This window comes from Cornus florida, unplaced genomic scaffold, assembly GCF_030987335.1.
Source record: "Cornus florida cultivar Cherokee Brave unplaced genomic scaffold, ASM3098733v1 CherokeeBrave_3.0.0_Hap2_Chr09, whole genome shotgun sequence".
In the NCBI taxonomy this organism is placed as follows: domain Eukaryota; kingdom Viridiplantae; phylum Streptophyta; class Magnoliopsida; order Cornales; family Cornaceae; genus Cornus; species Cornus florida.
The window spans coordinates 77361329-77376912 of record NW_026775579.1 but is presented as its reverse complement, the minus strand read 5'-3'; the positions used below and the strand labels follow the sequence as shown (position 1 = coordinate 77376912).

The window sequence follows — 15584 nt, the reverse complement described above, 5'->3', positions numbered from 1 at the left end:
GGCAGTTGGTAATCTAACATGCGAAGAAGCTCAAAAGGACTCATCCAATTATGCATGTCCAAAGGAAAGTGTCTGCAACGAGTCCAGTAATGGTCCAGGGTATCGCTGCAACTGCCCTCAAGGTTACAAAGGAAACCCATATTTGCCTTTTCCCAATGGTTGCCAAGGTATTTTTGACAAGTAAAAACTTTTTTCTTATGTTGCTCAAAAGTTCTTTTGTTATGGTCATGCTTAATTATCATTTTCAGATATTGATGAATGTAAGGATTCAACCTTGAATGACTGCACCAATAGTTGTCATAACACTCTCGGCAGTTATAAGTGCTCGTGTCCAAAGTGGTATAAAGGGGACGGCAAAAGAGATGGACAGGGTTGCACTCTAGAACCGTTGCTATTGATAAAGGTCTCAGTTGGTAAGTCCATATACTTCTAGGCTCAACAACGTTTTGATTTGTACGTTTTGTTTTTCAGTTGGCAAGTCTATATACTTTTAGACTCAAAAAACCTTTTGTTACACACATTTTTGGCCACAGTTTGGGCTCCAATCTTTCCTTACGCTTTGAGAGTAGAAATGTTATAACATTAGACTTTGAATGATTTATTGCTTCCAACCTCGTCAACAGATAACCATTTCCTTACGGCTTACAACACAATGTAATATTATTTACCCAAAACAAAATTATAAATGTAATATTCATTTTTTTGGAATTTTGAAAATACAAAAAGAACACTTATAACAATTACATTTATCTCTCCTCTAGGTAGGGTTTATTTCCCTTACCTCCCTTGTATTTTAAATAATTGTAGTTACTCCCTTCTAGTTAGATGTGTATGACAAATCTACTTCTGTCTTCAGTTTTATTAACAGTGAGAGATGATCAACATCGATATGACAGTTTTTTAGCATCATATGATAAATATGTCTTTTAATTAGATTGTTGAAAAGGCACTTTTCTCTAATACTTGTGTGAAAATATAAGTATTGAACAAAAGTGTCACAGAAATTTGTCTTATGAAACAAAAAAACTTGACGTATCAGAGTTGACTAACTCTTTACCTTTTGTGAAATTGACAATATCGGTCAATTTGTTACACATATGTAACTAGAAGGGAAGTGATTGTAATTATAAAAAATACTGGAGAGGTGAGAGAAATAAACCCTAACTAGAAGGGAAACAAATGTAAATTACCCTTATACAAAATGATAAGCCTCCTTATATGCAGTTTTCACCACATAAGCATTTTTACCTTTGCCCCAAAACTATTTTTGTTAAAAAAATAATTTCTTTTGTGCTACTTTCTTTGTTAATTATTCATAAATTCCATGTTTTGCAATATATAATTACATGAGTGTTTATGAAGAGAGTCATATGATAAAATGTTATATCCGAAATTCATATATATATTTATGCATGTAATTAGAGTGATAACATAAAACAATAGTTAGTTGTACATACTTCTTTAGGTTAAATCCATCTTAGTTAGTTGTACATACTTCTTTAGGTAAAATCCATCCTTATTCCCTTTCCCCCCTTCAAAAAATTGGGCTAAACTTTTCTGCACATGTAGGCGTTGGAACAACTACTAGTGTCTTGATCGCTATTGGCTTATGGTCGTACCAGAAACATGAGAAGAGGCAAAAGAAGAAAATGAAACAAACGTTATTTAAGAGGAATGGAGGTTTGTTGTTGAAACAACAAATCTCTTTGAATAACGAAAGTGTTGTGCAAACAAAAGTCTTCAAGGCAGAAGAGTTGGAGAAGGCAACAGACAATTTTAATGAAAATCGAGTCTTAGGCAAAGGAGGATTTGGAACAGTTTATAAAGGGATGTTATTAGATGGAAGCATAGTGGTTGTTAAGAAGTCTAACATAGTTGATGAAAATCAAATTGGTCAGTTCATCAATGAAGTTATTATCCTTTCTCAAATAATTCAAAGGAATATAATAAAATTGTTAGGTTGCTGCTTAGAGACTGAAGTTCCACTACCAGTATATGAATACGTCTCGAATGGCACCTTGTCTGACCAACTTCAATTTCAGGGTTATACTCCGACAATGTCCTGGAATACTCGATTGAGAATTGTAGGAGAAATTACGGAATCACTTGGCTATATGCACTTATATGCTTCTAAATCTATCTTTCACAGGGACATCAAGTCCAACAACATATTGCTCGACGAAAATTACAGAGCAGTAGTGTCTGATTTTGGACTTTCAAGTTCAATACCCCTAAACAAGACTCATTTGACAACATTGGTGGGAGGCACATTGTTAGAGTTGCACTACACAATCAACTGGATTTGATACCAGTTGTTGTGGCGGAAACGCAAAATAAATAACACTGTTCAAGGAATAAACAAGCAATCACGAAGAATAAAAAAAATCACACACAAGAACACAAAATATACATGGTTCACCCAAATCTTAGGGCTACGTCCATGGAGCACACTGAACAAAGTCACTATGAAAAAGATGAAGAATTACAAGGAGAATTCTCTCTCGATCTCTCTCAATTGCTCTATCTTGTATTGGCACACCTTTATCTCTAACTTTCACCCCTATTTATAGAATCCCAAACTTATCCTACAAGAACTTGCCTTTTGTAAAATTCAAAACCATTAAGGAAATTAAATCAGATCAGGAAACTGAATTTTTCTTAAACCAATAAGGAAGTCAAATCAGATTAAGAAACTGAATTTTCCTTAATAGATTAGGAAACTGAATTTTCTCTAAAATTCAATACTCTTAAAGTTTTTATATAATTAAATCTTCCTAAAAATCTTCCACCTAATCAGACTCCACAAAACCACAACAATCTCCCACTTGGAGTCTAGAGCACTTGTAAACCCATTCCATCTTCTTCTCATGCATGTCCCATACATGTCGGTGCTCTTATTTCTGTCTTCAAGCTAGAAGACCAACTGAAGTTGTGCACAACTTCAGTTTCTCCATGGTCACTGTCTTGGTCAACATATCAGCCGGATTCTTGGTGCCAAGTATTTTCTCAAGTGTCAACACCCCATCTTCTAACAAAGATCTGATAAAATGATACCGAAGTCCTAAATGCTTAGTCCTTGAATGAAATGCAGAATTCTTTGTCAGATGTATCGCACTCTGACTATCACTGTGCAAAACATTCTTCTCCTATTCGAATCCCAACTCTGTCAACAAACCTTGTAACCAAATCATCTCCTTGCTGGCCTCTGTCATCGCCGCATACTCTGCCTCTGTAGTAGATAACGCTACAATCCTCTGTATTTGTGAAACCCAACTAATTGCAGTTGTACCCACCATGAACACATACCCAGTAGTACTTCTTCTGTGGTCCACCTCACCAGCAAAGTCTGAATCTACATAACCATGTAGCTTCACTTCACCCCTTCTAAAATATAAACATCTGTCTGTGGTACCCCGTAGATATCTCAATATCCACTTTACTGCTTCCCAGTGTAGCTTGCCCGGATCCTTAATGAACCTGCTTACTGCTCCCACTGCATATGCAATGTCTGGTCTTGTGCACACCATGGCATACATCAAACTTCTAATGGCTGAGGCATATGGAATTTTAGCCATAAAGTTTTTCTCATCTTCTGTCTTCGGACACTGATCTTGAGATAATTAAAAGTGATTAGCTAAGGGAGTACTCACCGCCTTAGCATTATTCATGTTAAACCTCTTCAGAACCCGTTCAACGTACTTAGCCTGAGACAACTGCAAAATACCTTTATGTTTGTCTCTGCTAATCCTCATCCTAAGAATCTGCTTCACTGCACCAAGATCCTTCATCTCGAATTCATTAGACAACTGCTTCTTCAATTTGCTAATTTCTTCAAAATCAGAACCTGCCACTAACATGTCATCAATATAAAGTAAAGGGATAATGAAACTAGACGTAAACCTCTTGAAGTAGCAGCAATGGTCAGTGTTGCACTTGTTGTAGCCGTGTCGCTTCATAAAACCATCAAACTTCTTGTACCACTGCCTCGGGGCTTACTTTAAACTATATAAGCTTTTTTTTTAACTTGCACACTAGTTTCTCTTTCCCTTTGACTGAGAAACCCCTCGGTTGTTGCATGTAAATCTCCTCCTCAAGGTCACCATGGAAGAAAGCAGTTTTGACATCTAACTGCTCAAGGTGCAACCCCTCTTCTGCAACAATGCTAAGAACTGAGCGAATGGTACTCAGTTTCACAATCGGAGAAAAAATATCTGTGTAGTCAATGACTTGCTTTTACTGAAAGCCTTTGACCACCAATCTCGCCTTGTATCTCTTAGAACCATCGTGTTCCTCATTTACCCTGTACACCCATTTGTTATGAAGAGCTTTCTTCCCCATGGACAACTTAGCTAGTTCCCATATTTTGTTGGAGATAAGGGACTTTATCTCATCTTCCATTGCAAGCTTCCACTTGCTAACATCTTCAACCTGGCATGCTTCATTATAGCATTCAGGCTCACCATCATCTGTGAGCAACATATAATCCAAATATTTCCTATTTGGTACATGAGGTCAAGTAGACCTTTTAGGTGCAGGCATAGGAGTTGGAATCTGCGGTGAACTATGTTCTGTGAGTTCTGGCCAAGAACCCTCATCTGTCTGCTCCGCATCAATGCTCTCTGGATCTTCATCCAACTCAATAAACTCAGGCTTACTTTGTGCAGGACTAGTTAACTATGTTACATCTCTATCCTTGTACAACACCTTCTTGTTGAAAATCACATCTCTACTTCTGATGATTTTCTTGTTCTGATTATCTCAGAGTCGATAACCAAACTCATCTCCACTATACCCAACGAAGATACATTTTAGTGACTTGGGGTCGAGCTTTCCCCTAGCATGGTCACTAATATGTGCATATGTAATACAACTAAAAACTTTCAACCATGAAAGATTTACCTCTTTGCCACTCCATACCTCTTCTGGTATTCGATGCTCCAAAGGCACCGATGGTCCACGATTAATTAGGTAGGATGCTATATTGATTGCTTCTGCCTAAAACTGTTTGGGTAGACCCGAATGTATGCGCATGCTTCTGGCTCTTTCTGTCAATGTTCGGTTCATCCGTTCTGCCACCCCATTTTGCTGTGGGGTTCCTTACACAGTCCTTTCTAGTCTGATCCCATTATCAAAACAAAAATTCTTGAACCAAGTGTCTTTATACTCACCACCATTATCTGATCTTAACCTCTTGATCTTCAAACCTGTCTCATTCTCCACCATGGCCTTCCACTTCTTGAAAACATCAAATACCTCAGATTTGTTCTTCAAAAAATAAACCCATACCTTCCTCGTGTGATCATCAATGAAAGTCACAAAGTATGATTTTCCGCCAATGGATGAAATAGTGGTTGCCCCCAAACATCTGTGTGAACTAACTCAAGTTTCTCCTTTCTGAGATCTCTGCCACTCTTCTTGAAACTGACCCTCTTTTGCTTGCTCATCACGCAACTCTCAAAGAAGTCAATATCAATTACCCGTATGCCTGGTAGTTTCCCCTTTGAGTGCATACTCTTGAGCCCCCTTTCACTCATGTGACCTAGTCTTTGGTGCCAAAGGTTGTGATCTTCTTTATTTTCTGCAACTGCTATAGACCCACAAGCACTGGTAGTTGTGTAGAGAATGCCAGATTTCTTACCACATGCAATGGTCATAGCGCATCTGGAAACTTTCCATGAGACTCCATTGAAGGTTGTAACAAAACATTCATCTGACAATTGTCCCACCAAAATTAGATTCTTCCTCAAGTCAAGGATGTGTCTCGCATCCTTTAACTTCCAAGCTGACCCATTCAACTTGATTTGCACTTCACCCTTACTAATGACGCTGCAAGGCTGATCATCACCAAGATACACCTTACCAAGGTTACTCGGTTCATAACTATTAAATAGCTCTTTGTTTGAGGTGCCATAAAACGATGTGCTAGAATCTAAAACCCATGACTCCACCTTGCTCTCCAAAGAGCATATCAATGCATCATCTGATTCTTCTGAGACAAAGTTTGCTTTAGTTTTTCTTTCGGTTCCCTTCTTTAGAAGTTTGTAATCAACACGGTAATGTCCTTTCTTTCCACAATTCCAACACTCAACGTCATTGAGATCTGTGGAATTCTTAAAATTTTGAGACTGTGTCCTTCCATTCCTTGACTTGGATCTACCTCTATTTCTATTATTGTTGCCCTTCTTCTTGTTTGAACCCTTGCCTCTGCTTTCAACATTCAACACCGAACCACTGGTGGAAACCCCTGCTGTTTGCCTTATGATTTCTTCAGTCAGAATCATGCTCACAACTTCATCAAACTTCAACTTGGTCTTCCCTGCAGAGCTACTGATCGCTGTAACTATGTCACTCCAACTCTCGAGTAACTGCCCAAGAATTAGCAGTGCTCAGACCTTGTCTTTGAAGTCAATATCAACAGACTCTAATTGCCGAACTATCTCGTTGAACACATTTAGATGTTCGTTGAACTTATTACCTTCGACCATCTTCATGTTGAACATCTTCTCGATCAAGTGCACCTTGTTCACTGCAGAAGGCTATTCATACATACTAGAAAGGGCTGTCAAGAGAGACTTCGTCGTCTTCTCGTTCTTAATATTGAAGGCAACTGACTTTGACAACGTCAATCTGACGGTGCCAAGAGCCTTCCTATCAAGTAATTCCCATTCTGCATCCTTTGTATCCTCTGGCTTCTCTCCCAAAGGTTGATATAGATTTTTTTGAAACAAGAGGTCTTCAATTTGCATCTTCCAAAAACTGAAGTTTGTGCCATGGAACTTCTCAATCATGGATGTGGATGTCTTATCTCTGATGCCATTACTCTCACTCGAACTGACAGATCTGATCGAAAAACTTTCAAAATTTCGTCAAACAACTTCTATGCCCTAGGTTCTCAACCAAAGGCTCTGATACCAGTTGTTAGAGTTGCACTACACAATCAACCGGATTTGATACCAGTTATTATGGCGGAAACGCAAAATAAATAACACTGTTCAAGGAATAAACAAGCAATCACGAAGAATAAAAAAAAATCACACACAAGATATACATGGTTCACCCAAATCTTAGGGCTACGTCCATGGAACATACCGAACAAAATTACTATGAAAAAGATGAAGAATTACAAGGAGAATTCTGTCTCAATTGCTCTCTCTTGTATTGGCACACCTTTATCTGTAACTTTCACCCCTATTTATAGAGTCCCAAACTTGTCCTACAAGAACTTGCCTTTTGTAAAATCCAAAACCAATAAGGAAATTAAATCAGATCAGGAAACTGGATTTTCCTTAAACCAATAAGGAAGTCAAATTAGATTAGGAAACTGAATTTTCCTTAACAGATTAGGAAACTGAATTTTTCCTAAAATTCAGTACTCTTGAAGTTTCCATATAATTAAATCTTCCAAAAAATCTTCCACCTAATCAGACTCCACAAAACCACAACACACATTTGGTTACTTGGATCCTGAGTACTTTCAATTAGGACAACTCACTAATAAAAGTGATGTTTATGCCTTTGGGGTTGTTCTTGCTGAATTGTTAACTGGGAAAGAAGTTCTCTCCTTTGATAGATTTGATGAATGCCTTGTACTTAATTTTTGATCATCAACGAAACAAAATTGTTGGTTTGAAATTTTGGAGCCAATAATTATCAATGATGCTAAGGAAGAGGAGATTCAAGTTGTTGCTACTCTTGCAAAAAGATGCCTAAAACTGAATGCAAGGAAAAGGCCAAATATGAAAGAAATAGTTGCAGAACTGGACCAATTAAGAAAGATACAAGAGCCTCCTTTACTTAAGCAAAATAGCCCAAACAGCTATGCTTGGTAAGTGAAAGGTCCTGCTTTTACACAAGTGAAGAACTTGAAGAAAAATGTTTAATGATATGTCATGTTTAAGGTTTCTCTTCTCCTCTCATTTTTTTTTTTTTTTTTCTCTTTCATTTCCAAAATAACAATATCGATTTAAAGATATGTAAGATAAATTTTCAATTTCAATTTAAGTAGCTACCATATTTGGGTAAATGTGAAGGTTGTATGGCTTCAATATTATACTTTTTATTGATTTGCAACTGCAATTTTTGTGGTTTAACACATCTAATTTTCACATGAAATTGTTCCTTTGTTTTTTTTGTTGCCTTTTCATTTTTGTACCATTAAATTTTCCAATCCCTCTTTATTTTTAGAAATACAAATTTATGCCGTGTAGTTGAAGGATCATGTAAAGAAATGAGTTTAGTTTGGGACAAAGTTATCGATCACTTTGCATCACCATCATTATTACCATGGACTAGGATCCTCTATTGTAAATGGGTCCTACTGTACCATGTTGTAGTGCAAATAATGTTGTTTAAGGTATATTTTTTAAAAAGTTAATTAAAAATTAAAATGGAGAAACCAACGGTGTTAATGGTAAATTATTAAAAAAATAAAACTCAAAATATAAAATGTAAAAACATTTCGGCCATATAATTTGTTAGGAAATATCCTATTTATATATCCACTACCCATGCTCTATTAATCTTGGGTGGTGCAATCCGGGAAGAAGATGAAAAAATATTTACGAGACAAATTTCACGACTAGAAGACATCACACACTATAACACCAGATGATAAATAACTAAAATTGAACACAATTAAACCGATTGGATCAATCTCTTCTATTTTAGTTTTATTTTAATAACGTTTTTAAATGTTCTACTTTACTTCTATTTTAAAAAAGTGTTGAGAACAAGATTAGTGCTGTTGAGAGTTGAGAACAAGATTAAAAAAGTGTTAAGGTAACATACAACATTTAAAAATGTTATTCAAATATAACTAAAATATAAGATACAGATTTTTTTTTCCCTCAAACAAGAGAACTTTATTGACATAAAACTAAAATAGAACATTTAAAATTGTTATACTGCAAACCCAATTAAAGTGATTTATAAATTTTTAATCTTATCCTCAACACATTTAATCTTATTTTTAATATGTACCTTTAATCTTTACCTCACCACCTTTTAACGTTATTCTCAAAACCTTTTAATCCTTACCTAAACACTTTTTTTATCTTGTACTCAACACTTTTAATTAATCTTTACCCCAATGCCAGAGGCGAAGGGGTGTTGAGAATAAGATTAAATGGCATTGAGATAAAGATTAAAAGACGTTGAGGTAAAAATTAAATGTGCTGAGAATAAAATTAAAATGTATTTAGGTAAAGATTAGAAGTGTTGCGAACAACATTAAAAGTTGTTGAATAGAGGATTAAAGTTGTTCAGAACAAAATTAAAACGCGTTGATGCAGGGGAAGAGCCAGGAATGTTTTTTTGAAATATGCATTTATAGTATATATTTATGGTATTAATTATGATTTTAGGTAGGAAAATTAAAGAAATAATTGTAACTCTTTCCATTTTTTCTTCTCATATTATACATTAATAAACATGTTTTTAATAGTATGCATTAAAAAGAGGTTGGAAATTCCCCCCCACCACTCCCCTACCCCCAAATTAAACATTCATGGCTCTGCCCCTGCGTCAACGCGTTTTAATTTTGTTCTCAACCACTTTAATCATCTATTCAACAACTTTTAATGTTGTTAATTCGCAACACTTCTAATCTTTACCTAAACACCTTTTAATCTTATTCTCAATATATTTTTATCTTATTCTCAACACATTTAATTTTTACCTCAATGCCATTTAATCTTGTTCTCAATACTTTTTAATCTTGTTATTCACACCTTTAATCTTTAGCTCAACGCATTTTAATTTTGTTCTCAAAAACTTTAATTTGTTTCCAACATCTTTTGATGTTGTTCTCAACACTTCTAATATTTACCTAAATACATTTTAATCTTGTTCCAACATATTTTAATGTTGTTCTCAACGCCTTTTAATTTTTTATCTCAACGCCATTTAATCTTGTTCTCAACACCTTTTGATCTTGTTATCAACACCTTTAATATTTATCTTAACGCATTTTAATTTTGTTCTCTTCAACACCTTTTGATGTTGTTCTCAACACATCTAATATTTACCTAAATACCTTTTAATCTTGTTCTCAACACATTTAATCTTTACCTCAACGCCTTTTAATCTTTATCTCAATGCCATTTAATCTTATTCTTAACACATTTTAATCTTGTTATCATCAACACCTTTAATCTTTACCTCAAAGCCTTTTAATCTTTACCTCAACATCTTTTAATCTTGTTTTCAATATTATTAATCTTGTTTTCAACACCTTTCTGAAATAAAACTAAAATAAAATATTTAAAAACATTCTTGGAATACAATTAAAATAGAAGATACTAAACCAATCGATTTAATTCTATTCAATATTAGTTATTTATTTATCATATGGAGTTAAAGTGTTTGATGTCTTATATTCTAAAAATTTGTTAATGATTTTGAACTCTTTTAATGGATTTCTTATTGTTACTTGTTGCTCATAAATATCTTTTTCATCTTCTTTTCGGGGATTGCACCACCAAAACCAATATCTAACATGAGCATGGGAAAGGATATATAAAATTATAAACAAATGTATCCCAACAAATTATAAGGCCAGTATGTGAATGTTTTTAACGTTTTATATTTTTATTTTGATTTTTTTAATAATTCACCATTAAGGTAGTTAGTTGCTCCGTTTCACTCTTAAATTGCTTTTTTTTTTTTTAAAAAAAAAAAAAAAATTACCTTAAACGATATTATTTGCATTACAGTATGGGTACAGCAGGACCTGTTTACAGTAGAGAATCCTAATCCAATGAGATGATCTTATAAGACTTGATCAATAAATGAAGAGTAATGGGTAATGTTATGGTGATGCTTATGCAACTTTCTAAAATTGCAGCTTCATATCAATTCAGTAACCTACTTTATTTTCCATTTAAAGACTGACTAGTATTATTAATGTCAAAAAGGCCTTGAGCCATTATTTATTTCTACTGTGGGTTAACTACAACTTTGTTAATGAAGTCATTATTTAGTCCTGCAATCAATCATTTATAAATGATAGTCCAACATTAATAACCCATGGATCTAGAAAATTAAATATGATAAAAGTTGTACTAAAATTACAAGCAAGACATTCATTTATAGAGAGGAATTTTTTTTTTATATAATATAAGGTACAACAAACCGGCCCACACATGTTATCTAAAAAAATCAATGTTCTTAAAAATTTGTTTCAATACAAGAAATTTAACTTGACAACTTCTTTTCTTCTTCATCATTTTTGGTTTTATATCATTAATCTTTTTTTTTTTTTTTTAATCATAAATCATTCCCTCTAATGAATTTAATTTTTTTTTTTAAATCATTTCTCATCACTTCATTCTATGTAAGTTTTATGAATTTTTTTCTTTCACCCTTTATGTAAAACAATCTTCCTCTACAAGTTAAGTTAACTTATTGAGAAATTAACTAAAACTCATAGGATGACTTTCTAAGTCTTTTTAGGTATTTTGTCTACGGTGTCTACCTTAATTGGTAGGTGTTTTCATGTAAACCTATGTGGGGCACGATTATATTGTGTTATTATTATTATTTTCACCCTTCATGTGTCTCTTACATTTTAAGCTGAGTTCATCCACGTAAGTACATAGACCCACTCACTAACACATTCTTACACATGACAACACAAAGGTAGTTTTTTTATTTTCTTTAAATTATTTTTCATTACTTCATTCCATGTCAGTTTTGATCGAATTCTTTGTCTTTTACACTCTATGTAAAACAATTTTTCTCTACAAGTTAAGAAGTTTAACTTAACTTGTGGAGAAATTAATTAAAAATTAATTATGGAAGAACTTTACAAGTGATTTGTTAATTATGGAAGAACTTTCTAAGTGATTTGTTAGGTGTTTTCTCTACCATGTCTACCTTGATTACTAGGTGTTTTCATGTATTAGTATTATTTTTATTATTATGTTCATCCTTCGTGTATGTCTCTTATAAGTATTTAGTTTCAGTTCAACCACATACATACCCTCACACTCACACACAAAATTGAGAGGGTTTTTAAGTAATTTGATTAATGCTTACACATGACAACAAAAAGGTTTTCATTCACACAAATAGTTATCCCACAATCCACGTCCACGCATGCACAAACTTTATTATAAATAAATGTTGTCAAACACCTTAAAAAGAAGTTTGGTATCACCCCGGACCACTACCTTGCTATTCTCAATTTACCTTTCTTCCCATTGAACTAAAAGTCACATCTTTAAAAGGTTATTCCAAAAAAATACACTTAAAATGGACTAGGGAGTACAAAATATCTTACAACAAAAAATTGCCACCAAGTCCTACTTTTTTTATTTTTTTTATTTATTATTATTATTATTAGAAATCAAATAAGCTCTAAATTTTATTTTTTGGAAGGTAATTATTATTGTTTTTAAATTTAAATAGATCATATTTATATACAGCATAAACACACAAAACAAACTATTTCTATGCATTTGGAACTACAAATTTAACAAGCCACGCATTTGTACTCACTGCAGGGCCGGTCCTGAGATTCCAAATATTTTGAGAGGCCCTAGGTAAACTTTCAAATGTGAGGCCCTTAAGTTTCACACGCGAAAAAAAAAATTATAAGAGAGCGAAATTTTCACACGATGTTTTCAAATTCTATAGCTAATTTAATTGTGCGTATGTGTATTGTGCATAAGACAACTAACTAATAACTATAATCTTCACTTATTAAATCTTCATGTTCATTGACTAACTTCCTATGATCTTCATTCATTAAATCTTCATGTTTATTTGCTTTCGCATTCATATGTTCTTCATTCACCAAATCTTCAACTAAACTCTCTATTTGTGTATTGCTCCTAAAATACTTAAAATTATCTCCTTTTTGGGATTGAATCAATTCTTCTTCTCTCTGTTTTTTCAAAGGATATACAAGTCAAAAAGGCCAGAGCTTTTCTTTCCTTCTAATTTTTATAGGGTATGAAACTCATAATGACTAACATTTACGCCTCTTTGCGTGCGATATCTTAAGCAACTGATAGAATGAGTTGGGGTTGCTGGGAAACATAAGTGCTCTAGGAATTCTTTGTTTGTTATAAACTACTTTTTTTAATGACAGACTTGAATGATTTGCAAATTTTGAGAGTTGAGATATTGTGAGTTTTGTCAAATTAATTGAGTCTCAGTTTTGGATGTGCAATTTGCTCGAGTTGGTTGCTGGGTGCTTCTTACCTCTGTCCATTGCCGCTCCATGATTGCATACTTATCTGGCAGAAATCGAGTCTGGAAGTCATGCTTGTGACACGTGACCAACTCTTTTAAGTAATGTTGTGGTTTATTCTTATGTTGCTAAAGTATTGCCGTTAGATTACACACTTGCGATCAACATAAATACCACTACCATTTTGTCAGTGACCTTGGGCACAAATTTTGTTCATGGACTTCCTTTTTTACCGCCTATATCTCAGATTGTACTGATTTAGTGCACACATTGATATAAAAAATTATTGTAAAGTAAAGAAATAGAAGAACTTTTCAAAATAAATGAAGTAAAAAGGTATTAAGCAGTGAAATAATGTTTTATGAGCTGGATCTCAATTATTCTACAGGTCCTTAGAATGAGTCAGCTTTCCACAGATATCTGATACCTTAGGTCCTTAACTATTTTCCAAAAGCTAATAGTGTTTGAGCTGCAAGGCTTCCAAATAACAATCTTCCCTTATCAGTATTGTGAATTTTAGATTCATAGATCTGTTTCTATATCCTAAGGATCTCAACTGATTCTGGTTTTGTAAAATGGGAGTACTAGTAAATGTGTGACCTATGTAATTGTGGATTCATGGTTGAATAATTAGATTTCAGAGGTTCCTTTATCGAGCTTTGGCACAATGGTAAGGTTGCTTCATTGTGATTTTAAGGTCGTGGGTCAAAGCTTGAAACAGCCTCTTCGTACATGAATGTAAGGTTGTGCAATTACTGAAAAAGAAAAAATAAATAAATAAATAAATGTAAGGTTGTGTATATCTCACCCTCTCTAAATCTCGCAATGACGGGATAAGCTCAGTCCATAAACAGACCTTATAAATAGTCAAGCCTGTTTTCGGACCTTAATGCCTATTGTTATATGTAACATATGCCCTCCACCTACCTCCACGAGCAAGCCTTGGTTCTGGGGCATTCAATGCACCTGCTCTCTCTACAAGAATCAAGCCAGAACTACCCGATTACTTTGTTATTTTGGTTGGTGAGATCGCTCCAACTTCGGCAAACACGCGTACCAATACTAAGTAAGTAGGAAGATTAATATTAATTATCATAGAAGGAATGTAAGCTTTCAGAGGTTCTTCATCTCAACTTCTTGTTACATCCAACATATATGATCAGGGACAAAGCCAAGATTTCATTTCCGGGGAGGCACAGTGTACTTGATAAAAAAAATCACCTAGTATTTACAATTACATAACCTACAAATCAATACATAAATCAGACTTCGATTCATTTTAGGACATATAATAAAAGCCTTGCATCAAAGTGATCTATATGCATAAAAACCTTGAGTGGGTAATTGTTACTAGCAACTTGAGTGTAGTCAGTTTGAAAAATCAAATGGGGACTTAATAAATTTAAATCCGCAGTTCAACTACATCTAAGATAGTGTGACCAATGTAACTCAAAGAAAAAGTATGTTCACACACAAGCCCACATGTGACTTACCTTGTTGCGGTTCCTGCAGCACCAGCTTCAGTAGGTAATCAATGGGATAAAGCCACATACTTCAAAGGTAACAATGATTCAGCAAGATTGGAATCCATATGGATTCCACCCACTGGAATCTCTGCAGTGCCAATAAGGCATTGGTTTGCCCTCAATAAAATGAACCTGCCAGAGTATGCCAAAAAAATATCAACCAATCTTCCCTTTTTGCTAATAAAAGTATCAATCAATTGCAGTCAACTCATACTATACTCAGCTCTATACAGGTCCCTCCAAAGGGAAAAAAATAAATAAATAAAGAGATTTTTACAAAGGGAAAATTTTTGGGTTTTTGATTTTAAGAAGCAGAGAAGAAAGAGAAATAGGAGGAAGAGAAGATGTACCTTTGTTGCCGGCCGCCGATGAGAAGCCTCTGAAATGGTCGCCGTGGTCTTTTGGCCAAAGGTTGGTTCAACATGTTCTAACTTCATGATTCTTGGCTTTTGAACCTTCTTTAAATTTCCTCCTACTTCTAATTTCAAAACACGACTTAAAAAAAAAAAAAAAAGAAAACGAAAAACAACATCATGACTAAAGTCAAGCCCATCAAGAGATTTTATTATATTTTTTAAATAAGTAAACTATATTAAGAAAAACCATCTATCTCAAAAAAAATTCTTGAATGAATGATATGTATAAAAACAGAATTATTAGTGCCTTATCCTTGAAGATCAATCGCCCTTGTGTTGATTCTTGGGGCCAAACACTTTTAATTACCTTGAATTTACTGTGAGCCAGGGGAATAAATTAAAATAAATAATTCATCTTCTCATCCCTAATTCATTTAATCCCGCATATAAACACCCATTATATACATTAATAATCAACTAGTATGATTTACTAGACACCTCAATCCG

The 15584-nt window shown here is 34.1% G+C and overlaps 1 protein-coding gene across 1 annotated transcript; it reads left to right on the top strand.

Annotated features, from left to right (window-relative positions):
• Positions 1–1649: 1649 nt before the first annotated feature.
• LOC132272909 (wall-associated receptor kinase-like 1) lies at positions 1650–7601 on the top strand. The gene is made up of 2 exons (XM_059773974.1): positions 1650–2269; positions 7448–7601. Exons 1-2 carry the CDS (start codon positions 1650–1652, stop codon positions 7599–7601), a joined length of 774 nt encoding a protein of 257 aa, XP_059629957.1.
• Positions 7602–15584: the final 7983 nt, after the last annotated feature.

Bases quoted from the DNA above. Each gene is read 5' to 3' on its own strand.
- LOC132272909 (XM_059773974.1), top strand. From the start codon at position 1,650: ATGAAACAAACGTTATTTAAGAGGAATGGAGGTTTGTTGTTGAAACAA. The intron at 2,270-7,447 runs ATTGTTAGAGTT...ACCACAACACAC, and splicing joins ACAACATTGGTGGGAGGCAC to ATTTGGTTACTTGGATCCTG.